The 17,222-nt window shown below is 36.0% G+C and overlaps 2 protein-coding genes across 2 annotated transcripts; both read right to left on the bottom strand.

Moving 5' to 3' along the window:
- Window positions 1–400: 400 nt before the first annotated feature.
- Window positions 401–4,290, bottom strand: LOC103321792 (ATP-citrate synthase alpha chain protein 2). Its single transcript, XM_008223626.3, has 13 exons — window positions 4,128–4,290; window positions 3,927–4,027; window positions 3,360–3,536; window positions 3,081–3,242; window positions 2,864–2,944; window positions 2,539–2,590; window positions 2,338–2,452; window positions 2,135–2,216; window positions 1,505–1,600; window positions 1,300–1,401; window positions 1,005–1,121; window positions 794–910; window positions 401–679 (listed from the first exon to the last, which is right to left on the bottom strand). The coding sequence occupies exons 2-13, from the start codon at window positions 4,023–4,025 to the stop codon at window positions 608–610; spliced, it is 1,272 nt and encodes a 423-aa protein (XP_008221848.1). The 5' UTR covers window positions 4,026–4,027; window positions 4,128–4,290; the 3' UTR covers window positions 401–607.
- Window positions 4,291–9,879: 5,589 nt separating this feature from the next.
- LOC103321791 (SBP (S-ribonuclease binding protein) family protein) lies at window positions 9,880–13,955 on the bottom strand. The gene is made up of 5 exons (XM_008223625.3): window positions 13,583–13,955; window positions 13,429–13,487; window positions 11,587–11,767; window positions 11,039–11,400; window positions 9,880–10,584 (listed from the first exon to the last, which is right to left on the bottom strand). The coding sequence occupies exons 3-5, from the start codon at window positions 11,690–11,692 to the stop codon at window positions 10,024–10,026; spliced, it is 1,029 nt and encodes a 342-aa protein (XP_008221847.1). The 5' UTR covers window positions 11,693–11,767; window positions 13,429–13,487; window positions 13,583–13,955; the 3' UTR covers window positions 9,880–10,023.
- Window positions 13,956–17,222: the final 3,267 nt, after the last annotated feature.

Here is a 17,222-nt window from a genome sequence, read left to right as displayed (position 1 = left end):
ATGGGTCTTGTGTCAACATTAATATCAATATTTCATATGCATGATATATACACAAATAATCTATTTTTAAAACAAGACAAGATATGAATTTTGTATAGAAAGCTACAGATATAACAACATGATTAATTAATTTGATTCAACAGTTAAGAAATAGAGCCGCATCTGAAGGCCTTAGATAATTAATGGGTTTGAATCAAGCTTTTGTGTTCATTCTGGTCAAGTTACTCTTGGCCAACTGTTGTTTTGAACCCCAACCCAAACCCATAGAACTTAGAAAAAGCCCATGCTCGTTCCCTCATTGTTTTTCATTTGCGGCACATTAGCATTTTGATGCACATTTCGACTTTGGTTAAGGTTTTTGGTACTGACAAGACAACAAGGATCTCAAAATGCAGAGAAATGAGTACGCCAATGTAAACTTTTTATTTCAGTAACAAGGTCACACAGTACAATCACGCTACCATTACCCATTAGCACGTACAAACTACATTAACTTCGCTGAGGTTTTTGATAGAACGAAATTGGTACAAGGATTTAATGGAGACATGGAAACTTGCCAGAAAAGAAAAGAAAAGAAAGGAGAAGAGCGAGCAATCTGAAGAACGACTTATGCAGCAACACTGATGCACTGAATTGCCTGTTTGCAAATACCCGTCATTGTTGCTTCGGGTCCATAGACCTACAAGAAGAGAACACAGAAACAGAAGAATAAATTTCGGTGAAGTTCTTCTGACAGGCATTTCAAGTATTTGCATGTCTGCTAAAACAATAGAGATTTCAAAAACGTTTGTACCTCAATTGGGATGCCGATTTCCTCTCCAAGTGCCCGCATTTTTGCGAGGCCCCTCTGGTAGTTGGGACCTCCTCTCCTGACATAGAGATGCATCCTTGCGGCTTTAAGCTTTGATTCCTGAGTAATCAAATATGTCATCGTCAATTTTCACACTTGGAACGGACATTAACATAACAAAGATAGGATTCTTAGCCCAGTAGATTAAGCTCACCTTCTCCTTCAAGGCTCGAATGATACCATTGAATGTTGCAGCTACATCGGTAAAGTTGGCTATTCCTCCTCCAATTACAAGGGCTCTCTTACGGCCATCAGGGTCTGACGTTGCACACTGTAGAAGGAATAAGATTATTATACACAAAACCAAAGTCTGAGGTGCGTAGGCATGTGTTACCGGATGTTTACATTTTATGAAGAAAAAAGATGCACTGGTCAAATATGAAAGCACCAATTTAATCCATAATGGACATGGTAATACAATGCTAAGAGTGAAAGTGAAGAGTTCTTACATCAATCACAACTCTGGCATACTGCAATACCTCCTCTTCATTTGGTGCTCCACTGTATTCGGCATAGTTTCCAAGTTCATCAGCAAAGCCAAGATCTCCAACCTGACCAAGGAATATCATTTTGGGTATGAGCAATTAATGCCAATGAAAAACAACTTTCAAAAAGCAACAAGGTTCAAATATTCCAAATCTTAGGTAACCGCACCGTGTCTGCATAGATGACACTTGCACCTCCTCCAGCTACCATAGTCCAAATTCGTCCCTTTGGGTTGAGAACTGTGAATTTCAAAGATGCACTAGTCTGCAAGCAAATGACAAATAAACCTGATAAATAAACAATGACAAGGCTACTAAGTGGATGTTACTTAATGAAATGTGATAAGAGTTACCAATATAAAATTACAATTGAGAGACATTAGGGGATCATTTATCCAAATTCAGACTAAAGACATGCATACCAGTTGACTGAAAAAATAGGGCTTTATTTCTCAAAGATTAGAAGACTCTGAACTTCAGAATGCATTTCTATTGACATTCATTTAGATAAACGGCAATGGCAGGAATCCCAGCTTTCATGCTAGATAATGGTTTTAAAAAATCATTTGAAAAATTAGGGATCAGCTGACTTGTAAAAATTTTAATGGATGGATTTGGTAGTGCCAGGACCAAGCCATTTCCTTTCCTACTTAACAACCATGGATTTGGACAAGAAACAAGAAGGGTATTATTTAAGAGTATTAAAAGAAATATAAATACATGACTCAAATCTTCCATGGAAAAGTTCATTGACGAGATGTAAAGATTTCATCTCAAATTTGAAGGCATATGTGTGTACCTTTTCATCTAGGCCATGAATAAATTTTTCTGTAGAACTCATAACCCTTCCAAATGGCATTGGAAATTCAATACTGCCCCACCTGAAACAATTAAATAATGTAAGGTGTTATAGAAAGTGGTAAGCTAAAACACCAGTAAAGAGCTAAGCATATGTATGACGAAACAGAGAAGGTAATAATAACTAAAGGAAATGAAAGGCACTTTTTGAAGTTCTTGAAAGCAGCAGTGTCGTCCAGCTCGCCTCTCATATCCAAAGGATATGGCTTTCCATCAACCAGTGCAAAAGGATTCATCTCCAGAAAAGTGAAGTCCAGATCTGAAACATACTAATAATTAATAATGTTGTTCTTACGTCTTGCAGCTCTAGTACAAAATGGAATGGTCAAAGAATTGTTAACACACCTTGAAATAGAGTAAAAACGACTTTGATAAAGTCCTCAAGTTCTCCTTTGATCTAGATTCAAGAACAATATTTGTCAATGACTTTCAATTTAAGCCAAAATGAACATGAACATGAACTCAATTGACATATAGCATATCATTGCACCAAACCAGTAATAAATTAAGCGAAATCAAGTAACATATTTGTTTCTTCCTGGTCAGAAGTGAACTGAGTATTGAAGTCAAGAAAATAGAAACCTAATGCTAGAACAAAGCTGAACATTGAATTCCTACAAAACAATAAAGAATAATGAATATATGATATCAATGACTGCCAAGGAATTACCTCCAAGGGAAGGGTTGCAACAAGTGGTGCAGATACTTCTGATGTGAAAGGAGTTCCTGTAGGGACAAATATGGTCTTGACCTGCATCAAGTACAATTCTTTTATAAACATGAAGTGCTAAGACAATTTATACAAGGGACAGATAACAAACAAAATGCTAAAAGTGTATCTTGTATTAGGAAGAAATATTGGGAAACAAATTGACATCCTAAAGTACCTTATCCCAGTTCTCCTCAATATCAATTCCTCCACACTCGGAGAAGCTTATGCTGTTCCCAAGTCGGTCTGAGACAATATTAAGGTAAAACTCCTCATTATGGGGAATGAAGGGTTCAACAATGAATGTTGTTATGGGTCCTTTGCAACCACCCATCTCCACCTGTAAATCCAAAAATGAAACATGTACTCAAAATTCTAAATTCTTAAAAGGAAATGATAGTATGAACTACAAAACACAAGAAACTTATGTGTAAGAAACAATGAGAAGATTAGATACCTCTTTGCCAAGGCGCTCCTTCACAAAGGTGGCAACTTGAGCGAAGTCAAGGTTCAAAGCAACCAAACCACTCTTCCCACGCTTTCCAAACAACATGTCAGGTTTCACAACCAGTTTGGAAGATGAAAGCCAAGATTCCTTCTCAACTAGCTCATTGAGATCGGTTGATTCAGTAATCTGAGGCGAAAGCCAACAAAAAACCCATCATTGAATTACAGTTTACAACATAATGTTTGGCAGGATCAAATTTACTTCGACTGGCATCATACAATTAGATTGGTTGAATCTTAAACAACCCAGTTAAGGCTATTCAAACCCAAAGGGGGCAAAACCAGATTTAACATCAATACCCTCTTGATGAATAAACAGCACTTTTAACCACATGATCTCTTTTGTTTTAATTATTTATATATAAATGACAACGAAGAATCTTTCAAATCTTTCAAAATGGGCCGCCAAAGTTTGAAACTTGAAGATCTAAATGCATAACAAACAGACAAGCACTAAGCAGAGAGCAGAAAAACAGAGAGTAAATCAGGAATCTGAATCAAAGAAAAAAAGACTCACTTGGGCTGATTTAAGGGGCAATTCACGGCCACCGAGCCTCTTGAAGTGTTCCTTCAACAACCTCTTGGAGTCGTACTCTCTGATCTTCTTGCGTGCCATATCTGATTTTTTTCCCCACACAAATCATAAGCCAAAGATCCAAACTTTATTTGATCAAATTGGAAGGGAAGCTTTGGGTTTCTGAGAAATGCAAAAACTTACCGTTGAAAAACAGAGAAGGGGAGAGGAGTGCGTGCTGGTTCTACGAACAAGAGTTAGGTAGGTAGATGCAGAGCAACTCACAACTGAAATCCTTGTGCCAATGGACTCGTCTATTTATAGCTACCAAAAACAAACGCAAATGTTTTTGGCCTTTTTCTAATTTATTCTTTTTTTTGGTGGGGGTTTAATTTGAAAGGGGTAGGTTGGTGTGGGCTTAAATTTAATTTTAGCGGCAACGTATTATTTTTAGATGTACCACTCACTCACACACTTAACAAACACATGCGGCACCTACCGATTTGGACCAGGGATTCAACCCCAGCCTGCCTGTTTTTGTAATTTTCTAGTGGACTTTGATCCCCTGCTTCGCGAGTTACCATAAGTTGATGACTTTGGTTGTGTGCATCACCGTTCATCTCTTATACTTTTAAGCATCAATGTCAATTGCCACTCGCTCTGGTCCACAAATGGGAACTTCACAAAGGTTCGGACTTTTATCGTTTTTCTATAGATTGTGTGTAATATAAAAATTAGAGTGCGAAATATAAATTTTTCCAAAAACCCAAGCATGTAAACTCTGATTTTTTCAGCATACTATTAATTATTAGTCAACTAGTCGAAAAAAAATATCAGTTTAATCAATCATACAATACCCATCTACTGAGGAATAGAGACGCACTTTAAAGTATCTTATAAAAAGAAAAATTCAACGATCCAAACTGTCTATTTTTCAAGTCTTCATTCAAAGATTATCCTTACAAAAAATCAGAAAAATTGAAAATCATTAAGTCATCTAATTGAGACCAACAAAATCAATAAACACGGTGCTTTAAAAAAGTTCTTAAATTTCAATAATTTAATTGAATAGTCAAATGATATCGGATTCAAGTGATATTTTTATTTTTATTTTATAGAAATGATCTTTGAGTGAATATATTCAAAATAGACGGTTTGAATTAGTGAAATATAATGCGGAGTGTGCCTTATAATTTACAAGGATATCCTTCAAATAAACTTATTTGAGAGATCTCTCAACGGAAGCTCACTCTTGATTATACCAAAAACAAACAACTTTAATAGCTTACCTTCTGTTATTTCTAAGTTATTACTTTAAATGATAATGTTAATAATTTCTCATTACATCCCCATGTTCCACAAAAATTATTTTCCACAGGTCACATGTAACATATTTTAGTATTCTAATTTGGACACCATATAGTCAAGGTCGTACTGCTGCAAAAGTGGAGGTCATGACAAATTTTCTGCTTATGTTTTTTCATATGGTTGTTTTTCTTTTTAATTAAGATATATAATGAGTGGTTATGATAGAAAAAAAAAACAAATATATAATGAGTGGGTGTTTTGGTGAATAATTCTGTATTAAATGCTTGGCTGCTTTGTGTGGTGGGTTCCTTTATTTGTATGCATTCATTTTTTTCAAAACTAGTGTGCTGCTAGGCGATATGACTTATGTTATTTGCTACTTTTTGATGTTATAACATCATCATCTACACCCATTTTTTCAGCGATTGATAATTAAATTTTAGCTTATTATTACAAAACATCCTTAAGATTTACGAAACTATCAAATTGCATCCTTAATGTTTTTTTGTGTCATTCGTGGTCCTCAAGGTTAGTATGCATAATCACAAATGGTCCATGCCGTTAAGTTCCGTCAAAAACTCCGTTAGTTTGCTGACGTGGCATATATGTATATCACAAAACATCCTTGAGGTTCACACACCTATCACAAATGGTCTTTATAAAAAAAATTTAAAAAAATAAAAAAATAAAAAATATATTATATTTTAAATACATGTGGCATTATATTATTGTAGACGTGGGCTCCATATATATGCAACATCAAAAAACTAATGGAGTTTTAAAAAAATAATTTAAAATTCATAAAATTTAAAAATGAAAAAACTAAGGGTTTAGGGTTCATAAATAGTCCTCAAGATTAAAATCCTTATATAAATGGTTTTTTCATTTATAAATAATTTTAAAAAGAAAACCAACATTTAATGAATTTTAAATTTAAAAAAAAATAAAAATTCGTATGGACCATTTGTGATAGGTGTGTGAACCTCAGAGATGTTTTGTGATATATATGTATGACACGTCAGCAAACTAACATAGTTTTTAACATAACCTAACGGCATAGACCATTTGTGATTACACATACTAACCTTGAGGACCATGAGTGACACAAAAAAACATTAAGGATGCAATCTGATAGTTTCGTAAACCTTATGGACGTTTTGTGATAATAAACCTTAAAAAAAAAAAATTGGAGTCAAATGATAAAACCTTTTTATTAAAAATGAATAAATATGCTTAGATTATCTGTTAATACATCGATAAGTTAATTGAATTGGACTCAATTTGAACTAGAACAACATTCATATCGAGACATAAAAGAGGTAAGTAAGTGTGCGGCTGAGCGGCTCCATTAAAAACGCATGGAAGATATAAGAACAACACAATCCTCAACTAGTTTGCCAATCTATTAAAACACAGAGTCAAACTTCTTCATAGTAAAACCCAAACAAGAAAATAAAATAAAATCCGAGAGTGTATATAAATTGTATTGTTTAATGAATCCTACCAACCCTAGTCAAAGGTGAGCGCTTGGTCAACACTGCACAGCTGCTCTCTCTAGTTGACTCAGTTTTGCAACTAGTTTTTTTGTTGTTGTAGTGAATCACAATTGTAGTGTTTATCTATACAAATTATACCAAAATTATATATAATAAGTAACAATTTTTGTTTTTCTATTTCTTCGGGATTGGGGATTTGGGATAAAACACCATATTAGCACCAACATATTGGCTAATAAAACTTGATTCCGAACATAAACAGTATGATAATTGGGAGAGAATTCGAAAAATAAAAATAATTGATGAAGATGAAAGCTAATTGTAATTGCGTAAAACGTGAGACTTTTTCAGTATTTTTTTGTTTTCATTTTACAAAGTCATTGTTTTGGTGGTGTGCACGTTTGAATATTGGGTTTTTATTATTCGTGGGCAGACACTGGTGAACATTGACTTGATGCCTTGATCTTGATGGCTGAATGCTGCTCATCATGCATGCATTATTATGCCGTTGCATCAACATATAATTCAGTTTTGGCCTTCTTTTTCGTTTTTTTACCTACATTTCATTAGCGTTTAGGCTTTATCAATCCAAGGAGAAGCCATAAATCCAATTTGTCTCAGTCATCATTCAACAACGCAGTCAAGTCATAACCATATCAATACGTGTGTGTGTGTGTGTGAGAAAGGGGAAGCGAGTGTGAATGGAAAATCTACGTTCTTATGCTCATTTTTTTCATGCTTTGCTTGCTTTCATTAAGTAAATACAGAAGTCAATCCTGCACTCTGTTGACATTTGGGTTGCAACTTGCAATTCTTGGTGGGTTTTTCGGTGCTGCTTTGCTAGACTCTTTGCGGGCCATGCTGCTAATGTGTCCATATGCTTTGGACCACAACAGGGTGGCTTGAAAGCCCAATGCTGGTAGGAAATCAGCTGAAAGCAGAAAGCATGAAACCCTGTGTTGTGAACGAGTCATTCTATAGTGGACCTAAGGGCCTTATCTAAAGCCCTTAAATAAGGTCCTATTTCTTAATTCTTAAATACAAATTTATAAATAAACCCAATTCTAGACATGTATTTATAAAAAAACTCAAGCACTATTTAAACATAGAAACACACCCAAAATCAACTACAAAGTCAACTTTTTGGGTGTGTTTATAAATGGGGTTTGAGTGTGTGTAATGATGGGTTTTGGGTGTGTTTATATGTTTAAATAGTGCTTGTGTTTTTTTATAATTTCAACCCCCATTTTGGGTGTTTTAGTGAAACCCCCTTAAATTAAACTAACAAATTTGATATAACTGTTAGGGTTTTTCGCAACAATGGTCCCTCAACTATACTCGTATTTGCATTTGGATCACTGAACTCAATTATTAGTTGCAGAGGTCACTCAACTATGTGTTTTGTTGCACCAGTAGTCCTTCTGTCAAACTCTATTAAATTTTCTGTCAAAACTGAGGGTAAATTTGGAAATTCATCCACAACCCTCTCCTTCATCTACAACCCTCCATTGTCGCAACTCAATCCTTGCTTCTCCTCCTTGTACCAAAATCTGGGCAGAAAAAGGAAAAGAGAAAGACAACTCGATTGCTTCTCCTCCATTGTACCAAACTCACCACCCAATCCTTCCTCCTCCCCCAACCCATCACTCACTGTAAACCATCAACCATAAACATCCACAAATCTGAAACAGGTTGAGATTTTTATTTTAAGATTTAAGATTGAAAAATCTAAGCTCGAAAGCTCAAATTTCAAGCTTGAAATTGTTATTAAAACTGAAGAAAGGTCGGGTTTTCCATTATTAGAAGCTCAAATCAAAATCCTAATCTCACTGTTTCTGGGCCATGAAGAACTTTTGACTGTTTCAGAGGAACAACACAAAAAGCTTTCAACTTTTGCTGAACTGTCTGTGGAGAGGTCTTTCGAAGCTTAGGAGGAGGTTCAGCACCATGGCCAGGACTTAGCGGACCACCTCGCGCAGGGCTTTATGGGTTTGATTTAGTCCCACATCAGTACGCCGTCATTCGCTTGGCCTAACCCTAACACGTTGAAGCTCTTTGGTTTGAGTTCCCGAACCAAAGTTTCGGTAAGAGAGACTTTGTTGGGTTGGTGGCCGAGAACTCCGAGATTAATGGGGTTTCCATGATTCCCAATATCGGTAACAGGATCGGGCAAGTCGGGGCAGATTTCGGGGCGTGCTTGAATAGGATGGTTCAACAGTTCTTTAAGACCTTACCGGTACCATTTAGGCATGATGAAAAATGCTGCTATGTTGGCTGTTCGAGTTTTCTCACAGAGAGAGAGAGAGGGTTGTGGAGGAGAGGGAGGGTTGTGGATGAATTTCCAAACTTACCCTCACTTTTGACAGAAAATTTAACAGAGTTTGACGGAAGGACTACTGGTACAACGAAACACACAGTTGAGTGACCTCTGCAACTAATAATTGAGTTCAGTGACCCAAATGCAAATACGGGTATAGTTGAGGGATCATTGCTTCGAAAAACCCTAACGGTTAAGAGATATACCTCATCTAAGGTCTTTAGATAAGTTCCTCACTATAGAATTCTAACTTACGGATGCATGCACATAAAATATCCTAGATATGTGACAGATTTTCTGCACTTTAAAATTTGATTTCACCTAAAACTTGATGCACCAGATCATAGAATATTGATTTGTGTGTAAGTCTGGATGATGCCATGGCTGCCTCTGTTTGAGGAATAATGACCATGGGGAGGCAGGCAGGCTGCAGCTGATTATAATAGGAGGCCACAACCAATGATCTTTCACATGAAATGGCTCTGCAAGCTAGGATGGTGCTAACCCTGAGTGGCTTCAAGTAATTATTAAAGCAAGCAAAGACACCATGGCGGTGGTGGTGGTGATATGGTGACAAATGAATGAGATTCTTGCAACTAGTTTATACTATTAATCTTTTATTGCCAGTATTAACATATTAGCAAATGCAGCAAGAAACTTCAACATGTTTTGTTTAGATATTTTGATGCATCACTAGCAGTAAAAAGTCTTAATGTTTCTTGAAAAGTTTTGACAGTCCAGTTTCTGCAAATGAAAAATGGAGGAGGCCAACACAAGCTGTAACAAAGTTGTCATTATGAAGAAAAGTTGAATTTATTTTATCTAAGAAGAAAAATTCAAACAAAAGCCTAAACTCATTTTATGAAGACAACTAGATCCTCTACATACAAATTTTGATCTCAATGAAACAAAATCACATACATCATATATCAACAGTGCACATGATTTTCCCTTTTTAAAGTTTACTAGCTTTCATAAGTTAGGACAAGTACACTTGGAAACTGGCAGTTTTCATTGACTCGCATACAGGGCACACACTCACAAAACCATCACAGTCCTTACATAAACACAGGTGCCTACAAGGCATCAACAAGATGGAGACCTCCTTAGCTTTGCATGCCTTGCATGCTCTGGAAGCCATTTGCTCCTTCAAGCCTAGGTAATTATTGGATACAGATTTCACAGGCCCGACTGGAACGCCCAGGTAGTTATTTGGATCAATGTATGAGGCCGCATCATCAACTTCACTGTCGCCAAATCCCTCCTTCCCTTGGTCAGCACCCTGTGAAATTGCTTGCTGGAGGTTGCTCTTCAGGACATTAACAACTGACTCATTGTACTTTGCTCTGTAGTGCCAATTTTGGGCTTCCACAGCCACCTGTTTAATTCTATCAACCAGTTCTCGGTTCTTACGGTTCATGTTCTCAATTTCCAAGTCTTTCTCACGTATCTTTTTGCTGACACCTTTCTCTATAGCAGCAAGGAAAGAAGCCATATGTCTCTGCTTCATGTCCCTTACCCCCTTTGCCAAGTGTTCCTCCTGTTGAATAAGAATCCAAGATTAAATTTACATGAGAAAATAAACCCCTGAAAGTTATAGCATGATGTCCACACACAAAAAAGAGGAAAAAAGGTAACACACCACGACCTGTTCGAAATTTTAAGCCTTATTCAGATGGGAATGGGATTCAACATTTCTTAGTTCAAATGATTATCTAGGTTTAGTGAATCGATGATATGTTATATCATAAGTAGCAGAAATCTTTGAAATTCAATATCTGTATGAAGTAGGATGTTTGAAATTTCAAATTGAATGCCACATAATGAAGAAAATAGAGTAATTAGAAGTTTTTTGGATTTGGGAGGGGGAAAAGGGGGAAAAAAGGAGGAGGAGGAGGAGGAGAAGGGGGAAATGGATATATATATATATATATGGAAATTTGTAAAAGGAAACAGAATGGACATTGATAAATATGAAAATTTGTCATAAATACCTGAACTTTGATGTACTGATCAAACTCTTCCTTCTGCCGATCCAGCTCAGTTCTGATATTGTCACCTAAGGATAGGATCATTGAAGGTGCTGCTGTCATACTTCCACTTGCAGAAGTAACTGTTGAGTTGCGCTCATCGTCATCATATGATAGCCTTAACCCAGTTGATACAGGGTTTGGGTTTGGAATGCTAGCCGAGCGATCAGCTTCATCTTGACAGACATTATAGTTCAAAGAAATCTGAAGCTTCTGCTGTCGTGAGATATCTTCTATTTCCCTGCTTCGTTTATTAGGCCGAAGCATGGGAGTGATGTGCTCAGTTCCAAAATAATTTACTGGATCAACATTACATCCAGCTGGTACTGCAACAAAAATTAAACGTTCAATTTTCTAAGAAGGGAAATTTTGATGCTGAACAAAGATTGAGTTACATGGTCTACATCTGAAGGTGTAGCGATGATTAAAATCAGAGAATCTCAATTATCTGTAAGTTTTAACCAGAACGAAGAATGTAGACAAAAGGCTAGCAAAGGCTACAGATAACTCACCACTTCCAAACAACTGCAGCTGACTTGAAGCATTTGTCGGATATGGGAAGCGATTTTCATCCAGGAAAACAGGAAGCATGGCGTTACCATTGTTGCCTCCTAACATCTTATAAGACAAACTATTCTGCCTCAAATTGTTTTCCTTGGGCAAACGCTGGTAAAATAAACAGCAAGAATCCACCTGGATAGATGACAATTAAATCTTAAATTAACAGGCTGGCAGTGGAAAAAACTGAGTGCTTTTAAAGGAGGCCTATGCAGCAGCCAATGCACAATAACAAATAATTCAACCAAGAAACTTTACCCAATTCAAGAACTAATTATCTAAAAGGCATGTAAGGCTCACCCTTACTACGGGTGGGCCTTTTTAAAATGAAGTACGTTGATAGACTGAGTTACAAAGAGAAGTGTCAGTTCATGTCTTACTCCGCACGCTTCTCTTTGTAACTCAGTCACTCAATTAGGATATTCTCTTGAAAAATACTTACGTACAAGAATGCTTTATCATAAATATGGTATAGGAGATGAAAACAATAAATGTGAATATAGAATATGCATGAAAAATATGAAGCAAGAAAATACTTGGACAAAGCTGGCAACCCACAATTTTACTTCATTCAATTGAATACATTCCTTCTAAGGCAGGTCTACAACTTAAGCATAACTTCAATAGGTCTTTTGTGTTCATGTCGGAAACCCCTATATATTCTCAATGTGAGAATCTAGGAAACAAAAAAGATAGGATCAACTCTAGGAATGAGAGTAGTCCATTAATTATAAACGACCGCCACCAAATGCAATGTTGATCTTGAATTAACATAAACAATATGATGCAAATACACAATAGAAAATAACCCTCAGCATATTCGGACAAAAATACATAACGATAAAGTTAGCGTCTAAATTTATTAAGTTTGTCCTAATACAACGTCCTGTTGCCCCCGAGTTGGCTCAAGTTATAATGAGTTTGTTGGTTTCAAATTAGGTATGAAGACTTCAGTTGTACAGTTTAAAAAGGAAAGGAACTATGGTGCTTCATTCTGTTTTCTATATAAACACTTGAGAGGATGCACACGTATGTGCGCAGAAGCATGCAAGAAGATGATCATCCACAACATAAACCTCTACATCAACTACATCCAGAAATTCAAAAGCTTTGATGATCAAAACAAAACGCTTGAATGTATCACAAATTCACAATCTATGCAAGTTTTAATATTTTAGATCAGCTGTAAATTTAAAATCTGTAACTTCAAACATCATCATGACCAATATATTTAAGGAGACAACGAATTCAAGCTTGTCGTCTCCTGCACTGGTGTTGGAAACAAGAAAAACTGAACATTACTCCAGACATGATCGGGAGGGGAAAAAAAATAAAAAAACAGCCAAAGAAGTGATATTTTTCCTAGAAATCAACGGCATCCACCAACAAGAACTGCAATCATAGATACACTACATACCAAATACGGTGAATCAAGCAAGGACAGACACAAATGGAAGTCCGATAGATAAATCAACAGTTGCATAAAATGGATATGACGGGAAAGATATGGGATTGTTATGTCAAGTGGTGTTTTCATTTTTTCATTTTCAAATAGAAAATCCTTTCCAAGTTAAGAGGTTGGGAATCCTAAAAATCAGGTAAGTCAAACAAGATACCCATCTCAACAAGGAAAAAAGAAGAAGCAAGCTTTCGATCTTTTACGCTATGAATTCAATGTCAATCTCATCTCATACTGAAAAAAAGATTCTTTTCCTACATAATATTACTTCAAATCAACAATAATCAATAACCCAAAAAACCAAAAGTGCAGCAGCATCGCAGATAGAACAAGTTACCTAAATATCCAAAACCGCTTTGATTCAGTCTGAAGGAAATACCAGTGCTGACCCAGATCCTGCAATCCCATGCCAACTCCAATCAGACCCAGAAACCAAAAGAAAAGCTTTGAAAAAGAGTTCCCAATAACCAGAAAGCAACAAGAATACATACCTCCTCAGGAAATGCACCTGCTTTTTGGGAAAGAGAAGGGCACCGATCGTTTAGGATCTTCTGGGATATGATTTTTCAGCGCCACTAAGCAAACCCAGCAGCAGTGAAATGCAAAAACCAGAAAGGGATGAAAAGAAGTGATCTTTGGAAGAGAGAGAGAGAGAGAGAGAGAGAGAGAGAGAGAGAGAGAGGGGGATCTGGAAATGGTAACGGAAGAAATAAAGAGAGTGAGTTATTGGGATTCAGAAGGAGATGGAGATGAAAATGGAGAGAATAATAATGGGGAAAGAAGGAAATGGTTAGGAGGGTGGATGAGAGTGGGAGAGAGTGCCCAAGCCCAAAAAATATTATTCATCCAATCAAACACATTGATACATACATACATATCTCCTGTGTGCTTGTGGTTACGCAAACGGAATGCCGTTCTCTGCTTATTTTCCAAAATTTATTTTATTTTCCATAAATAAATAAATAATCAATATTTACACAAAATAGAAAAATGAAACGTCCAAAGATAACAAGGGAGAGCGGACCCCACAAAGTTTAGAGTAGAAAAATAACTATTCTTCATGTGAGGATAAGAATTAAAAATAAAATGCTGGTTTTTATTTCTTTAAATTTTTATCTTTAGAAAGTTGATATTATTATTCCAATTGTAACCGTTAAAATCGTTCCATTGTGTAACTCAAAAAACTAAAAAAGAAAAAGAAAATGTTGTTCACTTGAACAGTTCTCTGCCCACTACTCACTTTACCGCCCTCCCTTGTTTTTCTTTTCCCACCACCACCACCAATTATTACCTTATTTGTTGGCAGTTCCTTATTTACTCAACAGTAATTTTTATTTTTATTTTTTACTGTTGGAGCTTCAGCTTCGGCTGTTGAGTCCGAGTCATAAATACAATATAAAAAAACACCCCCTAATAAAATCCACCATAACAGCCAGCCATTCCCAATTTTAAGTTTTATGGGAAATAACGACGGGTCGATAAACGACGGCACACTAACGGGCCAAAAAAGGGTCGTTTTCGAGACTCAAGGGCAACGCTTAGCCGGTAACAATGTCAGGGGTAGTTTGGTAATAACAAGAAAGCATTTCCATTTTGACGTCTAACGAATTTTTTTGAATTGTATATGTGGGTTTTGTCAGTTGATCAAGATAGTGTAATTATTCTCTTACACTCAAGTTTGATCTCTTTTTCTCGATGCATTAGAGTAGTTTGAGTAGTTCATCATATGAATACGCGAATTATGTCAGTTGATCAAGAAAGTGTGCCTATTTCTTTGCCCTCAAGTTTGATTTTCATTACGTAATTTGTTTAGAGTATCGCCTTGTTAAAATTAAATAAAAATAATAATAAATTTGGGTGTTTTCAATGATTTAAAGGTGAATTATTATGAGGGAGGCATGAGAGGGTACGCATTACAAGTCGTGGTGGCGTAGCGTGCGTGTGGTGTGGTGGGTAGAAGGAGAAAAAAGAGGAGGCCCATGAGTCAGAGGAAATTAAATATAAAAGCGGGAAAAAGGGGGGTGAGTTTTTAATAGCTAGCTGCCTGCCCTGCGTCATAGCTCATGGCTGACTGAATCGCATGGATCCCACCACTGGGGCCCCACGCACCCGCTTTGTTGTTGGCGGGTAATTTTGGCGGGTGAGCGGACAGACGAGCCATCATCATTCCTCAGCATCCACCCCATCATTCACGGAATTGGACATAACGGACCAACCACATCCACTTCAACCATTACCATTATATATTTAGTCTATTTCAAAAAATATAAATTTTTTATTCTTTTTAATTTTTATAAATAGAGTATTAAATTTCAAAGGTGATGAAATTATAATTTTGGTTTTTAGAAGTTGGGATGACATCTCATGCCACCTCTAAAGACTAATCTAATGCAATTCTATATTGACCATTAACCAAATTTTATTTCAAGGTTGAAGAACAAACCTATACAATCATCAAACAAAACAATGGAGTGACATCTACAATGTAATGCTTATTTTAATATATATATATATTATATTAATTGGATACGCAACTAAAATTAGGCTATTCAAAGGTTAAAAATTGTGAATTATAAAGGTAAAATGCCATGTTTCTTCTTTTTCTTTTGGTGATGTGTTGTCTTCGGTATATTAAAACGAAACAAAATCATGTGACTCTTACCTGCCAATTAAAGATGTGTGTGAATGACTTATACTTGCAATAATAAAAGGATTTACCAAAAATGTGTCTACTTGGTTTTTTTCTAGACATGTATTTATGTTGGAGTGTTTTTGATCATGTGTGGCTTTGAATGGAGGTATGAGTTGATGTTGCGGATGCATCCCTCTGTACTGGTTGTAACCCCTTTGTAAATAGTTGTAGTGGCACTTGTAGCCTGTGTTGCCCTCGTGACGTAGTTTATGAATACAATTTCCTAGTTGACAAAAAATAAATAAATAAATAAATAAATTTGTTGTGTTATTTAAACTAAAATTGTGCTCCACAAATAATATTCTGGCTTTGAAAGACTAAAAAAATTTGACCATTGAATTCACCTTTATTAATGTGAATCTATCTCCCTCCACCTATAATATAGTAAAAAATAATAAATTGGAAGGAGGACATAACCCAAAAGCACGGCAAATTAAAAGTTGTGGTTGGCTCTTGCTTGCCCGCTTGGATGAAAAGTAAATATCATTTGGCAGCATATTGGTTTGGCATGCCATATCTGAATTGTTTCTTTCTTCTTGTTATCTCCAAGTCCAAAGTCCAAGTTCAAATTCTAAGTGCTATGCCAATGCGATGATGTTGATTATGGTAAGTAAACCCTAATTCAACTCTCTCTCTCTCTCTCTCTCTCTCTCTCTCTCTCTCTCTCTCTCTCTCGCGCATATACCATATAGTACAAAAATGAAATGATATATGGTGGGTTTCGTCAAAAAGGCGTGTGTGTGTGTGTGGATGGAGCCTCACACGCTTTGAAGTTTGAACACGTCATTGGATGGAAGGTTGGTCTGCAATGCACTACGATTTTAGGCATATTTTACCTTTCGATTTTTCTTCTTAAACAATAATGGAGGGGTCGGTGGCTTTCATTCATCTTCCCCAACATCACAACACACGATATTTCATACACTTACTTTGTCCTTTTTTTCCTCCTCCTTCTTCTTCTTCTTCTTCTTTAATATTAATATATATATATATATATAGTATATATACTATCATTTGTATATAATCTTGAGTGATATCTACGGCTAGACTTGGTATGAGAAAGGTAGATTTGTGAAAGGACGAGAAGGGTTTATTTATTTATTTTTGTGATGGAGATGGAGAACGAGAAGGATTTAGATTTCAACGTGATCTTTTTATCTTTTTGTTATGTTAACGTGAATTTTGGGTGGCGGATAAACATTATATAAGATCATTTATTATTAAAGGAAATAGATTACAAAGTAAATGCATGCATATGGATTGAGATTCCTTCATGAACAAAAAAGATTAAGGTGTCTAGATGTTAGTGGAAGAAAATCGATCTCATATACAACTTACAAGGATGGATGACTCCCTTCTCTTTCTTGTTCCGTAATCATGACTAGTACCATTCATATTTTAGGTCACTTTTGAAAGATTATTATTCGCATAAAAATCAA

This window comes from Prunus mume, linkage group LG2 (genome assembly GCF_029339155.1).
Source record: "Prunus mume cultivar Tortuosa linkage group LG2, ASM2933915v1, whole genome shotgun sequence".
Classification (NCBI taxonomy): domain Eukaryota; kingdom Viridiplantae; phylum Streptophyta; class Magnoliopsida; order Rosales; family Rosaceae; genus Prunus; species Prunus mume.
The sequence above is the reverse complement of the archived record's forward strand: the minus strand, read 5'-3'. Positions and strand labels throughout refer to the sequence as shown.

Excerpts from the sequence above, each read along its gene's own strand:
- LOC103321791 (XM_008223625.3), bottom strand. The coding sequence starts at position 11,692 with ATGTTAGGAGGCAACAATGGTAACGCCATGCTTCCTGTTTTCCTGGAT. Across the intron at positions 11,401-11,586 it reads GCTGCAGTTGTTTGGAAGTG|TACCAGCTGGATGTAATGTT; the intron begins GTGAGTTATCTG and ends TTTTTGTTGCAG. Across the intron at positions 10,585-11,038 it reads ATCAGTACATCAAAGTTCAG|GAGGAACACTTGGCAAAGGG; the intron begins GTATTTATGACA and ends CTTATTCAACAG.
- LOC103321792 (XM_008223626.3), bottom strand. The coding sequence starts at position 4,025 with ATGGCACGCAAGAAGATCAGAGAGTACGACTCCAAGAGGTTGTTGAAG. Across the intron at positions 2,453-2,538 it reads CGTTTTTACTCTATTTCAAG|ATCTGGACTTCACTTTTCTG; the intron begins GTGTGTTAACAA and ends AGTATGTTTCAG. Across the intron at positions 2,217-2,337 it reads GCTTTCAAGAACTTCAAAAA|GTGGGGCAGTATTGAATTTC; the intron begins GTGCCTTTCATT and ends TAATTGTTTCAG.